Source organism: Cyanistes caeruleus, chromosome 24 (genome assembly GCF_971803275.1).
Source record: "Cyanistes caeruleus chromosome 24, bCyaCae1.hap1.1, whole genome shotgun sequence".
Classification (NCBI taxonomy): Eukaryota; Metazoa; Chordata; class Aves; order Passeriformes; family Paridae; genus Cyanistes; species Cyanistes caeruleus.
The window spans coordinates 3018140-3036173 of NC_141724.1; the positions used below are offsets into that span (position 1 = coordinate 3018140).

At 58.9% G+C, this 18034-nt stretch overlaps 1 protein-coding gene across 1 annotated transcript in view; it reads left to right on the forward strand.

The window, feature by feature from the left end:
* ITPR3 (inositol 1,4,5-trisphosphate receptor type 3) overlaps positions 1-18034 on the forward strand; it is a 36368-nt gene that overhangs the window by 11875 nt on the left and 6459 nt on the right. The window contains exons 6-48 of the mRNA XM_086861748.1: positions 91-189; positions 274-357; positions 1380-1526; positions 1612-1707; positions 2731-2781; positions 3242-3384; positions 3504-3603; positions 3905-4065; positions 4712-4853; positions 5063-5224; positions 5308-5480; positions 5567-5686; positions 6076-6258; positions 6344-6595; positions 6842-6986; positions 7128-7275; positions 7571-7767; positions 7896-8025; positions 8270-8327; positions 8503-8668; positions 8811-8975; positions 9149-9217; positions 9586-9711; positions 9838-9960; positions 10121-10321; positions 10699-10950; positions 11036-11161; positions 11437-11562; positions 11661-11781; positions 12443-12627; positions 12734-12882; positions 13052-13160; positions 13298-13388; positions 13584-13753; positions 14196-14370; positions 14450-14634; positions 14912-15112; positions 15453-15563; positions 15886-15981; positions 16165-16266; positions 16469-16555; positions 17131-17241; positions 17666-17858. Of these exons, the coding sequence (XP_086717874.1) occupies positions 91-189; positions 274-357; positions 1380-1526; positions 1612-1707; positions 2731-2781; positions 3242-3384; positions 3504-3603; positions 3905-4065; positions 4712-4853; positions 5063-5224; positions 5308-5480; positions 5567-5686; positions 6076-6258; positions 6344-6595; positions 6842-6986; positions 7128-7275; positions 7571-7767; positions 7896-8025; positions 8270-8327; positions 8503-8668; positions 8811-8975; positions 9149-9217; positions 9586-9711; positions 9838-9960; positions 10121-10321; positions 10699-10950; positions 11036-11161; positions 11437-11562; positions 11661-11781; positions 12443-12627; positions 12734-12882; positions 13052-13160; positions 13298-13388; positions 13584-13753; positions 14196-14370; positions 14450-14634; positions 14912-15112; positions 15453-15563; positions 15886-15981; positions 16165-16266; positions 16469-16555; positions 17131-17241; positions 17666-17858 (6031 nt within the window). The remainder of the gene's footprint in view (positions 1-90; positions 190-273; positions 358-1379; positions 1527-1611; positions 1708-2730; positions 2782-3241; positions 3385-3503; positions 3604-3904; positions 4066-4711; positions 4854-5062; positions 5225-5307; positions 5481-5566; positions 5687-6075; positions 6259-6343; positions 6596-6841; positions 6987-7127; positions 7276-7570; positions 7768-7895; positions 8026-8269; positions 8328-8502; positions 8669-8810; positions 8976-9148; positions 9218-9585; positions 9712-9837; positions 9961-10120; positions 10322-10698; positions 10951-11035; positions 11162-11436; positions 11563-11660; positions 11782-12442; positions 12628-12733; positions 12883-13051; positions 13161-13297; positions 13389-13583; positions 13754-14195; positions 14371-14449; positions 14635-14911; positions 15113-15452; positions 15564-15885; positions 15982-16164; positions 16267-16468; positions 16556-17130; positions 17242-17665; positions 17859-18034) is intronic.

Consider the following 18034-nt stretch of genomic DNA (forward strand, 5'->3'; position numbering starts at 1 on the left):
GGGGTGTGCAGAGAGCTCCACGCCTGGGCTTGGCTCCACACTGGGAACCCGGTCTCATCCTCGCTGCCCTTTTCCCATTCTGCTCCCCAGGTAGTCGTGGGAGACAAAGTCATCCTGAACCCTGTGAACGCCGGGCAGCCACTGCACGCCAGCAACTACGAGCTGGCTGATAACGCTGGCTGCAAGGAGGTACAGGAGGGCCTGGCTTTTTTTCCTTCTTCTTCCTTTTCTTCCTTTGTCCTGGGGTCATGACCGCGCTCTCTTGCTCCGCAGGTGAACTCGGTCAACTGTAACACCAGCTGGAAAATCAACCTGTTCATGCAGTTCTGCGACCACATGGAGGAAGTGCTGAAGGGGGTAAGGAAGGAGGTTTGGGGGGACAGGAGGTGTGAGCAGCCATCTGGCTCTGTGACAAGGGCAGAAAAGAGATCCTGCCTTGAGGGCTGTAATTCCTGGGAGAATTCCTCACCTGGAGAACTGTGCAGTGAGGCAAAGTGCGATATTTTAGGATCTGCTGGCAGCAGGGAGCCGAGGGCAGAAATTACTGACCTCAGGGTGTTAAATTGACTTTTGGGGACAATGCCAGGCCCACGCAGTGCCAACGGTGGCTTCTTGTGCGGGGACAATTCCAGCTGCTCAGCCCTGCGGCAGGGTGGCTGTTGCCTGGGAAAGGAACTTTCCCTGCTGAGCTATTGTTCGGCCGAGGTCCTCCAGGAAGCAGCTGGGTGGATGTGGATTGTTAGGATCTTACAGCCCTTCATCCCCAGGCGCTGTACTTATCCCAGCTTCCCACATGCTCCTTCCCCAGCTGTTAATGCCTTAAACAAGTCGGGGAGCAGAGCCTCTGCCTGCTCCAGGGGTGGAATGTGATGGATTCACATCCTTTTATCCCCTGGGGGTGGAAGCGGAGGGGTCACTGCATGGATAACAGGAGTGATGGCAGTGCAGGGTGCCTGTGCCCTGTCCCCTGGGCTCAGAAGAGCATTTGTGCTGCCTGGGCCAGGTTTTAGCAGAGTTCAGAGAGGTTGGATGGGAAGAGGTGACAGTGCCCTGTAGTCCCCAGGGTCCCACAGTCCTGCTGTGCAGCTGGGAGCTGTGTCCAGGAGGAACCCTATCCCCTTTGCAGCATGAGGGGTCACAAGAGAAGACACATTGCAGGAGAAATTTCCCCACTAACTGAGTGGTTAAATATGGGAACAGACTCCCCAGGACAGTCACCATCCCTGGAAGTGCTCAAAAATTAGTAGACAGACATTTCAGGGTATGGTTTAGCTGGCATGGTGGTGAAAGATTTGGCTTAATGACCTTAGAGGTCGTTTCCAACCTAAAAGACTCCAGGATTCTTTGATCCTGACCCTCACCCCTGTGTCCCGCTGCAGGGGGACGTGGTGAGGCTGTTCCATGCCGAGCAGGAGAAGTTTCTCACCTGTGACGAGTACAAAGGCAAGCTGCACGTCTTCCTCCGCACCACCCTGCGCCAGTCGGCCACCTCGGCCACCAGCTCCAACGCCCTGTGGGAGGTGGAGGTGAGCGGGGAGGGTATGGAGGGGGTGTTTGGAGAGGTTCCAGTCCCTCCTGTGCTGTGGCTGAGCTCCTCCCTGCCTCTCCCAGGTGGTTCACCACGACCCATGCCGAGGGGGAGCCGGCCACTGGAATGGCTTGTACCGCTTCAAGCACCTCGCCACGGGCAACTACCTAGCAGCGGAGGTAAGGGGGTGGCAGAGGGGTGCAGGAACGTGCCCTGGGGCTGTGGCACCCCTCCCAAAGGCAGTGCTCATGTTGGGCAGGGAGTGATGCCCAGCATTGCCTCTGGTCCCCTCCAGTTTGTTCTGGGAGCCCCTGCAGCTCCTTCTTGCTCGCAGGAGATGTTGACACCTGACCACTGTCATCACTACCTGGTTTAGGACCAGACTTTCCCCCTGAAACCCCCAGTGAAGGGGTTCACTTGCTCAGACAGCTGGGTTTGGCTCCTTTTCTGGCCCAGGGAGACAGGAGGGGGTGGCTGGGGCATTTCTGTGCTTAGCCCGTGCCAAGGGACTGACTGGCACAGCCTAGTGCGTTGGAAGTGGGATGTGACTCATCCTGCTGCCCTCGCCTGGCAGAGGGTGGGGGCAAAATCTGGGTCTGGAAGCACCATCTGCCAGGTTTTTCTGCTGCCATTTAAGGCCAGCTCAAGGCCTCCTGAGAGAGGCACGAAGGAGTTGCTGCACTTGGATACTGGCGTGTGTTTGGCATTGCCAGGACCGAGGGCTGTGCTCTGCTGCTAGGGCAGCAGGGACATCCTGGGGATGCTCCCCAGATGGAGAAGACACCCAAGGGCAGCCCCCTTCCATTGCTGTGGGATGGAAAACAGCAAACACTGGGGCTCTGAAATGGGTGCTTTGAACCCAAAGACGCTCGGTTGACACCTGAAGAGGAAAGAAGATCTTGGACTGAGCCCATCCTGGGCTGGTGCTGCTCACTGGGAGCTCAGCCTGGAGCCTCCAGGGAGTTCTTGGTGCCACAGACAGAGCCCAGGTCTGCTCCCCTGGGCTCCCCCATCCTACTCCCAGGGCTGGGACACCGTGCTCTGGGCACAGGTCACATCCTGCAGCCCCACCCGGGCAGGTTTCCTCTCTGTGCTGTGTTCAGGGAAGGCAGGAATAGGGACCACACACCATCCCCAGGGGTTTGGAGGGGCCAAGCGGGAGGACTGACAGCTGCTTTTCATCTCCTTCTTTAACTTTTCAGGAAAACCCAAGTTATAAAGGAGACGTGGCTGAGCCCAAAGCAGCGCCCACGGTGAGCAGAACCGCTGCTGCCGCTGCCCCAACCACGCCAGCTCTCAGCCAGGGCCTGAAAGCAGAAAAATGCCCCAAAACAGAGCCCTCTGAGGGGACTAGAGCCGAGTTTGTGCCGCTGTGCCAGCACAGTATCCCCTACCCCACACTTAGAGCCGTGTCCCTGTGTCCCACCTGCGAGAGGACCCTGCCAAAACCTCTCAGAGGGGTTCCAGTGCATGTTGGCTCGCCAGGCCATGGGAAAACGCTTGGTAGATGAGAGAGCTGGATGTTCAGGGGGGTTTTTCTGTGCTGTTGGTGAGGTTTGGATTGAGGGGGCCTCGTAGCTCAGGTCCATCCATGCTGCTTGTGCTCCGCTCATGCGAGGCTCAGCCCCAGAAAAGCTTCTGCTGTGTCCCCCGATTGCCGTGGGCACAGGGGACCCCCGAGCCTGGCTCAGAGACCCCCTCCCCACCACACAGGGGGGCAGCAGCCGTGCCAGCCGCAGGAACACCGGGGAGAAGATCAAGTACCGGCTGGTGGCCGTGCCCCATGGCAACGACATTGCCTCCCTCTTTGAGCTGGACCCCACCACGCTGCAGAAGACAGATTCCTTCGTGCCACGGTACGGCGGGGGCATCGAGATGAGGAGGGGAGGCTGAGTGCTGGGGGAAGAGCAGTGCTGGTGTGTCCCCCTGGGGATCACTCTCAGGGTCACTCACCAGGACGTTGTGCTGTTGGCAGGAACTCCTACGTGAGGCTGCGCCACCTCTGCACCAACACCTGGATCCAGAGCACCAATGTGCCCATCGACATCGATGAGGAGAGGCCCATCCGCCTCATGGTACGGCCCCGCTCCCTCCTCTCTCCCTGGGCTTGTTCCCCGCTCCCCGAGAGCTCTCAGGATGCTCCTTCCCTCCCAGCACCCAGGGACTGAAACACCCTGGATGATCCAAAGGGGTGGGTGGACACCAGCCTGGAGCCCACCCAGTCACCCAGAGGTCACTCCAGTCAGCCAGATCCCACCCCAGCCCCTCTGATGGGGACAAACTGGGTCACTGGTGTCAGCAGAGGTGGTGGCAGATGGTAGGGACATGCCTGGCATGACCCTGTCTGTGTGATGCTGCTTCTCTGCTGCTTCCCAGCTGGGCACGTGCCCCACCAAAGAGGACAAAGAAGCTTTTGCCATCGTCTCCGTGCCCGTGTCTGAGATCCGGGACCTGGACTTTGCCAATGATGCCAGCTCCATGCTGGCCAACGTGGTGGAGAAGATGAATGAGGGTTTCCTCAGCCAGAATGACCGCAGGTAAGAGGCCCCTGGGAGATGGGGCCATGCTGGGCTCCTCCAAGGGTTCCCCAGCAGGACCAGGCCTCTGCCTGCTGCTGATGCCAGCGCTGCCCTTGCTTCCCTGCCCACAACCCCAATCCACGCCTGCTTCTCCCAGGAGCCTGGCGAGGAAACCAGATAACAACAGAGCCCCTCCTAGAAAAATATCCCAGAAAAATATCCTAGAAAAATATCCAAGGGGCTGGGAGATGGCCCCACGATAGGGGCAGCCGCCTTAGTCACTGTATTATTTTTAGGTGGGTGGGTTCTTGGTGCTTCCTGAGCAAACACAGATCCCTGCGGGACAGAGCAAGCGGCTTCCGCCCTGCCAGCCTGGCCCATGCGGGTCCCACGGGGCTGACCACGGCGGCAGAGGCGTTAAATGCAGAATCCCTGGTGTAAGCCACAAGCAAAGCCCCCCAGACATTCACTCTGGCACGTACAGGAACCACAGGGGCTGCAGAGCCAGCCACTGACCTCCATCAGGGAGTGCAGGATTGGCCAGCAGCTCCCCTGGTGGGTTTCTGAGGCTCTTTGGTCCCCAAAACCCACCAGCATCACTGCAGGGACCTGAGTCTGGGCAGGTGAGCAGCCCCCAGCCCACTCACCGTGTGTCCCTTTGCAGGTTCGTGATCCAGCTGCTGGAGGACTTGGTGTTTTTTGTCAGTGATGTCCCCAACAATGGCCAGAATGTGCTGGACATCGTGGTGACCAAGCCCAACCGGGAGCGGCAGAAGCTGATGCGGGAGCAGAACATCCTGAAGCAGGTGGGTGGCCCTGGGGCCCTGCACCCCAGCAAGGCTGGGACATGTCCTGTGGAGATGTCCCGTCCTGCTCACGGCCACTCCAGGGGCCAGAGGGATGGAAAACCCCATGGAGGAAGGTCTGGCTGTGCCCTGCTCATGCCATGGTGTCCAGCCATGCACAGGGGGCCAGTGTGGAGCAGGACACAGCCCTGATCTCTGCTTTTGGGCAGATCTTTGGGATCCTGAAGGCCCCTTTCAAGGACAAGGGCGGGGAAGGGCCCCTGGTGAGGCTGGAAGAGCTGTCGGACCAGAAGAACGCTCCCTACCAATACATGTTCCGCCTGTGCTACCGCGTGCTCCGGCATTCCCAGGAGGATTACCGCAAGAACCAGGTGCCTGGGGGGTGACTCCCCATCCCTGAGGAGCCTCATGGGGCAGGGGGACATCGCTCACAGCCCCTCTGTGCCCACTGCAGGAGCACATTGCCAAGCAGTTCGGAATGATGCAGTCCCAGATCGGCTACGACATCCTGGCTGAGGACACCATCACGGCCCTGCTGCACAACAACCGCAAGCTGCTGGAGAAGCACATCACCAAGACCGAGGTGGAGACCTTCGTCAGCCTGGTGCGCAAGAACCGCGAGCCACGGTGCGTGCGGGGGCTCTGCGGGCCACAAGGGGAAGGGGAGCCATGGGGAGCCCCTCTCTCACGGCAGAGCTGCCTCTTCCCGGCAGGTTTCTGGATTATCTCTCAGATCTCTGTGTGTCCAACCACATCGCCATCCCCGTCACCCAGGAGCTGATCTGCAAGTGCGTGCTGGACTCGAAGAACAGCGACATCCTCATCAAAACTGAGTGAGTGGCTGAGGGAGAGGTGTTCAACATCAGGGGTTTGTCGTGGGTTGGATGTCAGGCACCCTCCAAAGGTGCTCACTTTGCAGCTGGACAGAGGAGAGAAAATTTATTGAAGGGTTCATGGGCTAGGATAAGAACCAGGAGAAATCGCTTGTCAAATACAATCACAGGCAAAACAGGCTCTAGATAGGGATATGAATTAAGTTTATTCTTAACTAAATCATAGCAGAATAATGAGAAGTTAAATAAAACCCTTAAAAACACCTTCTTCCCACCCTACAAGAAACCCACTACAGGGTGGGCCTGGTCCCACTGAAGCTCCATCACCCCTTGAGGTGCAGCCCCTCCATCCATGGGAGCATCTCCAGATTTCCCTTTTCCTGTCCCAGGCTGAGGCCAGTGAAGGAGATGTCCCAGACCCACGAGTACCTGAGCATCGAGTACTCGGAGGAGGAGGTCTGGCTCACCTGGACCGACAAGAACAACGACCACCACGAGAAAAGCATCCGGCAGCTGGCACAGGAGGCCCGGGCTGGCAATGCCCATGACGAGAATGTCCTCAGCTACTACAGGTGACACTCCTGTGGTACCTCCTCTCCAGGTGAGGCTGTGAGGGTTGCACGGCCTCACTTCCCTCTCCCCCTCACCCCTGGGTAGGTACCAGCTGAAGCTCTTTGCCCGCATGTGCCTGGACCGCCAGTACCTGGCCATCAAGGAGATCTCCCAGCAGCTGGGGGTGGACCTGATCTTCCTGTGCATGGCAGATGAGATGCTGCCCTTCGACCTGCGTGCCTCCTTCTGCCACCTCATGCTGCACGTGCACGTGGACAGGGACCCCCAGGAGCTGGTGATGCCCGTGAAGTTTGCGCGGCTCTGGACGGAGATCCCCACAGCCATCACCATCAAAGAGTGAGACACGCCGGGGCTTGGGGTGGCTTTGAGGGGCAGGGCAGGGGGTGGCAGATGCCGTGGCAGGGGAGCATTTGTGGAGTGACCTGGGTAGGTCTGGGCCCTCAGGAGGAAGTGGGCTCCCTCTGTCACAGCATCACTGCTGGTCATGGTGGCTCAGGAGCAGCCTGGACAGCGCTCCTACCAGCAGGGTGTGAGCTGTCCACCCACTGTGGGGTGAGCTCACCCCAATATGTCCCCCTGCAGCTACGACTCCAACCTCAACGCCTCACGTGATGACAAGAAGAACAAGTTTGCCAGCACAATGGAGTTTGTGGAGGACTATCTCAACAACGTGGTGAGCGAGGCTGTGCCCTTCGCCAACGAGGAGAAGAACAAGCTCACCTTCGAGGTGCGGGCGCTGCCAGTGTCACCATGCAGGGTGTGGCACGGTCTGGCTGCCGTTGCCCCTGCAATGTCCCTGTCCCTACGCTGGATTCTCCTGCTCAGCCCTGAGCAGGGTGAGGTCTGGAACTGCTTTGTCCTTCCCCAGGTCGTCAGCCTTGCCCACAACCTCATCTACTTCGGCTTCTACAGCTTCAGCGAGCTGCTGCGCCTGACACGGACCCTGCTGGGCATCATCGACTGCGTCCAGAACCCTCAGCTGATGATGCAGGCAGTCTACAATGATGAGGTGACAGGTGAGCCCTTGTTCATGGCCAGGAAAGTGTTTTCCATAGTCTGTCCAGTGTTTTCCATGGTTTGCCCAGTGCTTTCCAATTTTTGGTGGCAGAAAAACCAGACACTGGCTTGCTGATGTGGTTGGGGTGGCAGTAGGACATGGGGTGGTGAGCCCTTGTCCATGCCAAAAGAAATATTCAGTGCCTTCTGCTCATCCTCTGATTAAGGCTAGAGCATTTTCCAGTTCAAGGGGGTCCTTCCTTGGGCCTCTGCCACCTCCCTCTCCACCCACACTAACTGTGGCTGCCTCTGCAGGGAAGAACGTGCGGAGGTCGATCCAGGGCGTAGGGCAGATGATGTCCACCATGGTGCTGAGCAGGAAACAGTCCATCTTCAGCACTCCCAGCCTCAGCACTGGCTCTGCCCCAGAACAAGTGGACAGAGGGAGGAGCATTGAGAACGAGAACATTGTGGTGATGGAGACCAAGCTGAAGATTCTGGAGATCTTGCAGGTTGGAGCCAATGGAGTGGTGGGACCTGTGGGATGAGGGTGTGTAATGTGATTTTCTCAAGCAGGGGCACGGTTGGCGTGAAGGGAGCACTCATTCACTTCTGGTTTCTCCTTCCCTGCTGTTTCCAGTTCATCCTGAATGTGCGGCTGGACTACAGGATCTCCTACCTGCTCTCGGTCTTCAAGAAGGAGTTTGTGGAGGTTTACCCCATGCAGGACAGCGCAGCCGATGGGACAGCTCCAGCCTTTGACTCCACAAGTAACTCTCCCACTTTGCTCCTGGTACACCCCCAGCTCAGCAAATCCCTGGGGCTGGGAGGACACAGGTGGCAGAGGGGACATCTCCAGCAGAACTGACATCTCCAGCAGCTGCTGCTGGCAGGGGGCAGAGAGGGCTGGAGTTTCTGTTTTGCTGGGAATAGGATCAGGGAGCTGGGTTGGTTCCTGTGTGTTCCTGCCAAGACACATTGTCCACCTCTGTCACTCCCTTCCTCTCTCTGCAGCCGCAGCCATGAACCTGGACCGGATTGGGGAACACGCTGAGGCCATGTTCGGTGTGGGGTGAGTCCCTGCCCCCCATAGCTCCCCTGGCCATAGGGCCCTTCCCTTCCATCCATCCCACCCAGGCCGGGAGCTGCAGGTGATGAGGAGGAGGAGGTGGCTCTAAAGGCTCTAAAGCTGTCCCCACCAGCCCCTGAGCTCCGTGTTAAGGCCCAGCACTTCCATCCTGCTCCAGGAAGTCGAGCAGCATGTTGGAGGTGGATGACGAGGGAGGGAGGATGTTCCTGCGGGTGCTGATCCACCTGACCATGCACGACTACCCCCCGCTCATCTCCGGCTCCCTGCAGCTCCTCTTCAAGCACTTCAGCCAGAGGCAGGAGGTCCTGCACACCTTCAAACAGGTGACGCTGAGGGGACCTGGGGCACCCCACGCCTGGCTGTGGAGGGGGGGACGTGGCTTGGATCCTGGCCCTTTCCTTGGGAGGGAGATCTGGGAATGGGATTTGTGCCCCGAGCTGGAAACCCCTGGGAATGTTGCTGCAGGTCCAGCTCCTGATCTCAGCCCAGGATGTGGAGAACTACAAGGTGATCAAGTCAGAGCTGGACAAACTCCGCACAATGGTGGAGAAATCGGAGCTCTGGGTGGACAAGAAGGGCAGCACCAAAGGGGACAGCACAGGGGAGGGGAACAAGAAGGAGAAGAAGGAGGTGAGAGCCCTGAGTAAAACGCTGGGATCCAGGGTGGGAAAGGAGAGGGAGGCAGGGGGGCAGCTCACCTTAATCCAACATCTGATGCCTCTCAATGGGCTCGATGGGCAGCATCCTGTGGGGTGTGGCTGGAGGGGCACAGAGTGACCCCAGTGCTGTTGTGTCCCCTGCAGCATGGTGCTGATGAGGAGGTCATTGCTCCAGGAGAGAAGAGCAGTGAGAACTACCAGATAGTGAAAGGGGTGAGTGAGACCAAACCCTGGTGCACCGGCAGGAGGGAAAGGGGTGAAATCCTGGGGGGATTTCCACGTTCTCCTGTGCTTGAGTAGAAACAAGTCCAAGCCTGGCTCTTTCCTGGCAGCTCAGCACAGGGAGGAGCTGTCACATCCTTGCACTGGGGACTGGAGGGGACTGGGTGGGTGATAGCTACGAGGGCTCTGTGTGGCACCACAGGGAGGATCCCTGAGTGGGGGCCAAGATTTGTAAGCAAAGCAGGGAACACCTGGGATTATGGAGGGAACATCTAGAATGCAAACCAGCCCCAGTGCTGGTGACCACCCTGAGTGGCTCCAGGCTCAGCCCCTGCCCACCATGGTCCCTCTGTTCCCAGATCTTGGAGAGGCTGAACAAGATGTGCGGGGTGGGGGAGCAGGTGCGCAAGAAGCAGCAGCGCCTGCTGAAGAACATGGATGCCCACAAAGTGATGCTGGACCTGCTGCAGATCCCCTATGAGAAGGTGGGTAGACAGAAACCTGGTCCTGAGTGCCCAGGGCAAAGGGGGCACACAGGGACCCCTCTGAGTGGCCTCCTGCCACTCCCATTGCTCTCAGCTCCACATGCTTCTCCTCTGTCCCCTCCTTAGGGGGATGCCAAGATGATGGAGATCCTCAAGTTCACCCACCAGTTCCTGCAGAAGTTTTGTGCTGGCAATCAGGAGAACCAGGCCCTGCTGCACAAACACCTCAACCTGTTCCTGACCCCTGGGGTAAGGAGAGGACATGGAGGGACAGCAGCACAGGGAAGGAATTCAGCACCACTCCAGGGGCTGAGAACAGGATGGAAAAGCCAGGAGGAGACCCCAGGCAGGGCAGAAGTTGGGGACAGCTCCTGCAGCCCCCTGACCCCACTCTGTCCCTTGTCCCCAGCTGCTGGAGGCAGAGACAATGCAGCACATCTTTCTCAACAACTACCAGCTGTGCTCAGAGATCAACGAGACGGTGCCTCAGCACTTCATCCATTGCGTGGCCACCCACGGCCGCCACGTCCAGTACCTCGACTTCCTGCACACCATCATCAAGGCCGAGGGCAAGTACGTCAAGAAGTGCCAGGACATGATCATGACTGAGGTGAGGAACTCTCCTGTGGGGCAGCAGTGGGCGGAAGCAGGACAAGGCTCTTGGAACCTGAGCCAATGGCTTCTTCCTTGAGAAGAGCCTTCCAGCCATGCTGGATCCTCCCTGGAACCAGCCAGCCCCAGGTGCTGGTGACCATCTTGAGTGGCCATCAGCCATCTCCAGGGGCTCAGTGCAAGGTCCAAGAGCCAGTTTGAGTGCCACACAGTTTCACACAATTTTTGATTGCACTGTAAATGCCTGGTTCTCCCTGTAAACACAACTCCCTGTCCCCCTTCCTAGCCACTGCAGAAGGGACACCACTGGCCTTGGAGGTTTCTGACCTTCCTTTTTCAGAGTGATGACCACTGACCACTGACCCTTCCCTGCAGCTCACCAATGCCGGGGATGACGTGGTGGTTTTCTACAACGACAAGGCTTCACTGGCCACCCTGCTGGAGATGATGACGGCAGCCAGGGACGGGGTGGAGGAGAACAGCCCCCTGATGTACCACATCTCCCTGGTGGACCTACTGGCTGCCTGTGCCGAGGGCAAGAACGTCTACACCGAGATCAAGTGCACGTCCCTGCTGCCCCTGGAGGATGTGGTGCGGGTGGTGACACACGAGGACTGCATCACAGAGGTACAGGGTGGCAGCCAGGAGGACACTGGGGCTCTGCACCGATTGTCCCCTGATGGTGTCCCTGCCCCTTTCCCCTCCCCGGCAGGTGAAGATGGCCTACGTGAACTTTGTCAACCACTGCTATGTGGACACGGAGGTGGAGATGAAGGAGATCTACACCAGCAACCACATCTGGACCCTCTTTGAGAACTTCACCCTGGACATGGCCCAGGTGTGTGGGGAGGGTTGGATGGGAGGGACACAGCAGTGGTGGCTTGGGACAGGGTGGTGTCACCAAGGCTCCCTTGGAGCCTCCTGCAGGGCACGGATACACATGTGGGACCTCACCTACCTGCCACACCTGGGGTTGCAGAGTGGTCAGGGCTCTCTGGCGTGACCACAGGAGCTGTTTCACCAGCCACATCCCTCAGCTCAGTGTGGTCCCAGCAGTGAATGGGCAGACACAAGCTGGCCCTGGTACCATCAGCGTCCTCCCTGTCCTCACAGATGTGCAAGAAGCGGGAGAAGCGCCTGCCGGATGCCACGCTGGAGAAGTACGTGCTGACAGTGGTGCTGGACACCATCAATGCCTTCTTCAGCTCGCCCTTTTCAGAGAACAGCACCTCGCTGCAGGTGACAAGGGGTGGGCAGGGTGGTGGGGGGGACAGCAGCTCAGCCAGGCTCTCAAAACATGGTTTGGAGGTGTGTGCTGACACTCCTGTCTCCTCCAGACCCATCAGACCATCGTGGTGCAGCTTCTCCAGTCCACCATGAGGCTGCTGGAGTGCCCGTGGCTGCAGCAGCAGCACAAGAGCTCGGTGGAGTCCTGCATCCGCACGCTGGCCATGGTCGGTAAGGAGCCACTGCTGTGCCCAGGGGACAGAGCCACCCTGGGCTGTCTGTGCCCAGCAGCGAGCAGGACACCCTGTCCCTTCTGTGGGGGTGGCAGGACACCACAGGGAGGGGCTGCCAGCTGGGCATGGGGATGTTCAGCTCTGGGATATGCTTGTTTTTTGAGCTTCACCTCAGCACGCCCAAGATAATGTGGGGATAACCAGAGCCTGGGCTTGGCTGGGAGCTCCCTGGTGTGTCCCTGCCCGGACACAAAGCCAACGCTGACAGTGGTTTTCCCTGGCCAGGACTTTGCCCTCGGTGTGCAGCTGCCTGACTCAGGCTGAGGGCTGTTAGCACTGAGTCACCGTGGAAAGGATTGCTGGTGGCTGGGCTCTGGGTGGGGATTTCCCTTCGGAATTCCAGGCAGGGTGCTTGCAGCCTCCCCACACTGGGCTTTCCCAACCAAAAACTGGAGCTGAGGCCTGTTTCCACCCTGTGTGGGGCTGTGGGTGTTGGGATGAGTGTGAGCATTCCAGCCTGTACCAGCCTGGAGGAGTTTACTTGTGTATTTACCCCAAATCTCTGCTGCAAATGAGGTGAACCCTGGTGAAGGGGCGCTCAGACAGTGGTGGGACCCAGCGGGGTGTGGCTGTCCCAACCCCATCCCCATGTCCCACAGCCAAGAGTCGCTCCATTGCGCTGCCCATGGACCTGGACGCCCACGTCAGCTCCCTGCTCAACAGCAGCTCCACCAGCACGGTGCAGAGGAACACCTCGAGCTACAAGGCGGCCACACGAACCTTCCCCCGCGTCACCACCACCCCCAACCAGTGGGACTACAAGAATATCATCGAGAAGCTGCAGGTACAGGGCAGGGCGTGGCAGGGCTCAGGTGGCAGGAGGGCGCTGGGGCCGGGGGGTCCCTCTCCCGTGTGTCCCCTGGCTCTGAAGGGGATGCTGGGGCTTGCAGGACATCATCAACGCCCTGGAGGATCGCCTGAAGCCGCTGGTGGAGGCCGAGCTGTCTGTGCTGGTGGACGTCCTGCACCGGCCGGAGCTGCTCTTCATGGAGGGGACAGAGGCGTTCCAGAGATGCGAGAGCGGGGGGTTCCTGTCCAAGTGAGGCTGGTTTGGGACTGCCCTGGGGGAGCTGGGAAGGGTTTGGGACCCTCATCCTGGGTGGGCTGTGTGTCCCTGTGTGCCTGCAGCCTGGAGGGGTGGCAGGGGTGGTTCCCTCAGGGATGCCCAGGTCCCTCCTGGCTGTGTGACAATGGCTTTGCTGTGCCAGGCTGGTGCAGCACACCAAGGACCTGATGGAGACGGAAGAAAAGCTCTGCATCAAGGTCCTGAGGACGCTGCAGCAGATGCTGGTGAAGAGGAACAAGTATGGAGAGAGGGTGAGCACTGTGATCCATGTCAGGCCCCGCTCCCCAGCTGGCAGAGCCCCCCCTGGGCACCCAGGGGTGCTCAGCTGGTTCTGCCCTGGCCCCAGCCTTGGAATGGGGACACTGGTGACATTTGCTTGCCTTGCCAGGGCAACCTGCTGCGGAAAATGCTCATGAACAATTACCTGCAGAACAAGAGGTCCAGCTCCAAGGGGGAGATGGGGGATGCTGCTGGGGGAGGTGAGTGCTCCTCTCGTGCCCCGTCCCTTCAAATTCCCGACTCCCAAGCAGTGGTGGGACCAGGTCTGTGGCTGGTCCCCACCTGCAGGGGAGGTGAGGTGAGGTGAAGGGAGGGCAGTGAGATGCCCCAGCAGTGGTGAGCCGTGCTGGCTCCGTGCTACCACAGCATCACAGCCCTCGTGCCCTCTCACGCAGGCCAGGACCAGGACTGGTCAGCCATCGCCGCTGTCCAGTGCCGGCTGGACCGCGAAGGGGCCACCAAGTTGGTGGCTGACCTCATCATGAACACCAAGAACGAGAAGATCTTCCAGGAGAGCATCCTGCTGGCCATCCGCCTGCTGGACGGTGGCAACACCGAGATCCAGGTGCTGAGGGGGATTGGGCAGCCAGGGGCTTATGTGGGTAGTGTGAGGGCCCAGTGCTCAGCTCGGGGCAGTGGGTTTGGCTAAAACAGCTCTTGTTTGTGCTGAAATCTGGTGATTTGAGTTTCCCAGCTCCATGGCTGGGTGAGGGGCTGGAGACTGCGGGAGGGGCAGGTGGTTCCAGGTTGTTTCTGGAGTTCTGCTGATGCCCTCTGCCGGGAATTCCTAAAATGGTTCAGGGCTGCAGCTCCTGTGGGGGACCTGTGGGGTTATACCAACCCCTTTGGCACAGGAAAGCAGAAAAATGGTGCATGCAAAACCCAGTGGGGCTCCACTGGCAAAAGCCAGGTTCCCCTGGGCAATGTGCTGAGTCTGCTGCTCACAGGGACAGGCAGGGACACTTTGGACCCTGTGGTGGGGACCTGAACCAGTGCCCTTTTACCAGAAATCCTTTTACAACCTCATGACGAGCGACAAGAAGTCTGAGAAGTTCTTCAAGGTTCTGCACGACCGGATGAAGAAGGCGCAGCAGGAGACCAAGTCCACGGTTTCGGTGAACATGAGTGACATCGGCAACAAGCCCCGCGAGGACAAGGACGAGCCAGACCCTGGTACCAAAGGTACAGGGCTGTGTCCCCTTGGCAGGGCCAGCACCGGCTCGGGGACAGCCTGAGCTGACAAGGGGACAATTCCCTCCAGGACGAGGAGACACCTTCCTGATGCCCGGCACCCCCACGCGGTACCCGATGGCCGTGGGGTTCCGGAAGGGCCACGACCCCGGGGAGCAGGGCCAGAACAACGAGATGGGGGTGACGGTGCTGATCATGGAGCCCATCCTGCGCTTCCTGCAGCTGCTCTGCGAGAACCACAACCGCGACCTGCAGGTTGGTGCTGAGGCTCTGGGGGCCAGCTGGGATCTGCCCCAGTTTGGCCCCAAAATGCTGTGGCACCAGCAGCTCTGTGCCTTGGTTTCCCCGTGTGCAGTGCACCATCCCTTGTGGATAACTTGGGGCTATGGGGGGAGTGCGTGGCGGGACTGGCTGTGGGACTGAGATCTGTAGGTTGCAGGGGTTGTCATAGCCCAAATGTCCCCTCAGACTGCAGCTGCAGGGGTGTGGGGAGAGAGGAATCAGGACCCCATTCCTGGGCTCTGCTCCACAGAACTTTCTGCGGTGCCAGAACAACAAAACCAACTACAACCTGGTGTGTGAGACGCTGCAGTTCCTGGACATCATGTGCGGCAGCACCACGGGCGGGCTGGGGCTGCTCGGCCTCTACATCAACGAGTACAACGTGGCTCTCATCACCCAGACCCTGGAGACCCTGACCGAGTACTGCCAGGGGCCCTGCCACGAGAACCAGGTCTGGGGGCCATTTCCCAAATCTCATCACAGACAGGGGAGGTTTTGGGGGTGATGTGAGGGAAGCAGGGACAGGTTTTGGGTTCAGAGTGTGAACAGGAGCAGAACGTGGGCAGCAGGGCTCCTGCACAGGTCACCAGCTGCTGCTTGGCTGCAAAATGTGGTGATGCAGATGGGGAGTAAATCATCCAGTGATGTGAACGGGGCTCTTTGCAGGGAGAGGGGAGGCTTGGGGGCCCAGGGCTGGAGGCAGAGCAGTGTTTGGGACCAGGATGTGCTGGAGGGTAGAGCTGGGAGGACCGGCAGGATCTGTGGGATAACACATTGCCCAACTCCCCCAGAGCTGCATCGTGACCCACGAGTCCAATGGGATCGACATCATCACAGCCCTGATCCTGAACGACATCAGCCCCCTCTGCAAGTACCGGATGGACCTGGTCCTGCAGCTGAAGGTGCACAGAGGCCTGGGCTGGGCTGGTGGGGACGTGTCCGTGTGTCACTGCATGTGTCACTGCATGTGTCACTGCAAGGACCCCCTGGCAGGGTCACAGGGTGTGCTGTGAGGTGAGGTGGTCACTGTAGAGGGGACACTGCCTACATCAGACCCTTGGGTGTGGGAGCAGATGGGCTCAGCTGGACAGGGCTGGGGCATCACCACGCTCAGATGCCTCTGGTATGGGGGAGTTAGCAGGGGCATAGGATAATTCTGCACATCCCAAAGCCCTGGGCAGTGGCAGGGCACAGGTCCCCTCACCAAGGGCTTCTCCTCACCAGGACAATGCCTCCAAGCTCCTCCTGGCCCTCATGGAGAGCAGGCATGACAGCGAAAATGCCGAGCGGATCCTCATCAGCCTCCGTCCCCAGGAACTGGTGAGGGAACTGGGAATGTCCCACAGAGCCCCCAGCCCATGTCTGAACGTCCTCTGCCCTGGGTCGTGCTGCAGTTTCTGCTTTGCACCCAAGAACCACCTCCCCTGCCCCACTGCTGCTCCTCCTGCCCAAATCCCAGCTGGGGTGTGGGGAGGAGCTCAGTGCCCCTGTGCTGCCTTGCAGGTGGATGTGATTAAGAAGGCCTATCTGCAGGAGGAGGAGTGTGAAAACTCCGAGGTTTCCCCCCGGGAAGTTGGACACAACATTTATATCCTGGCATTGCAGGTAGGGAGCATCCTGCCAGGCTGTGCTCAAAGGTTACACTTTTTTCTCTGTATTTGTGCACGTTTTTCTCCATAATTACGCACATTTCCTGCAGCCAGATTGGCCTCCTTGGGGAGCAGCCGTGGCCTGCTGGCCATCCTGCACCCCCTGTGCCCCCTGTGCCACCACTGTGCTCACTGTCACCATCCCTGTCCCTCTCCAGCTCTCCCGACACAACAAGTCTCTGCAGCAGCTCCTGAAGCCAGTGAAGCGAATCCAGGAGGAGGAGGAGGAGGGAATCTCATCCATGGTATGGAGAGGCACAGCCCCTCAAGCCACCCTGATCCAAGGCTGTAAAGAGCCCTTGCAGAGCCCACCTGGGCTTTGTTGCTCAGGATTTGACGGATTTTGGTCCCCTGGGGATTAAAGAGGGAGAGACACCTAAATGCCCCTTTTATCCAGAGGTAGAAGCCCAAAGGTGTGTGTGTGTGTGTGCCCCACTGTGGGGTGACATAGGCTGGTGGCCTTTGGGCCTTTACCCACTTCCCCCATTCCCTTCAGAAAGGAAAGGCCGAGTCCTTTGCTGCCGTTCCTTGCCTGGGTTCCTCAGATCTCGACAAGATTCTGCAGGAATGTGATTTCCCTGGGGGTTTTGTGAGCACTGGTTTGTAATTTGTGGATTAGCAGCACTTGGATGTAATTATTGCAGGGAATCGATTGTCTGTCACCGCGGGGAGCACTCGCACCCCTTATGGAAGCTTTAATTCATTTGCTTTTCCCTGAAAACCTCATCAGCTGTGGGAGATGTCCAGGCATGTTGTGGGAACAGTCGGATCCAGCTTCTGGCTGGGTCCTCATCCTCTCCCCTTCCCTCTCCCCATCCAGCTCAGCCTTAACAACAAGCAGCTGTCGCAGATGCTGAAGTCCACGGCCCCGGTGCAGGAGGAAGAGGAGGATCCACTGGCTTATTACGAGAAACACACATCCCAAATCGAGGCAAGACCTCTGGCTGTTGGCTTTCCAGCCTGCCCACGGCCCATGAATCCTACCTGGCTTCAGATGCCTCATATCCAATTATTTTGCACCAAGAGCTGTCCCTCCTTCCCATCCCCATGCTGTCAGGAGCATTAGCTCCAGGAACTGAGGGATGAGCAGCCCCCTGGACCGTTCCCTCCTCTCCCAGCAGCAGTGGGATGCAGCTGATCCAGCAGCCTCATCCTTGGCATGGATCCCCCATTCCCACACTCCCACTTCCCATAGCCAGGGCTGCCTCTGCTCTGGGCAGTTTGGAAGCTTTTAAATGAGTGGCTGAAAATATTTGGATCCTGTGGAGTGGGAGGGAGGAGGGGAAGGCACAGCTGGATCTGGGAAGGAGGAAAACACCATGGCAGAGCAGGACCTGAGGCTCTGCTTTGCACAGATCGTGCGGCTGGACCGGAGCATGGAGCAGATCATCTTCCCTGTGCCTGGGATCTGTGAGTTCCTCACCAAGGAGACCAAGTACCGGCTCTTCACCACCACAGAGCAGGACGAGCAGGGCAGCAAAGTCAGCGACTTCTTCGACCAGTCCTCCTTCCTGCACAACGAGATGGAGTGGCAGAAGAAGCTGCGCAGTAAGAGCAAGGCAGAGCCTCCCCTGGGCTGCCCTGGTGGGAATCTGGGGGATATTCCTGCTGGGAAAGGGCTGTACACCTGGGAATGGCACTGCTGAGCTGCCCGTGCTCTGCAGAGCACCACACACCCGGCACAGTGCAGGGAGTGAGGGTTAAACTCCCAGTGATGGCATTCC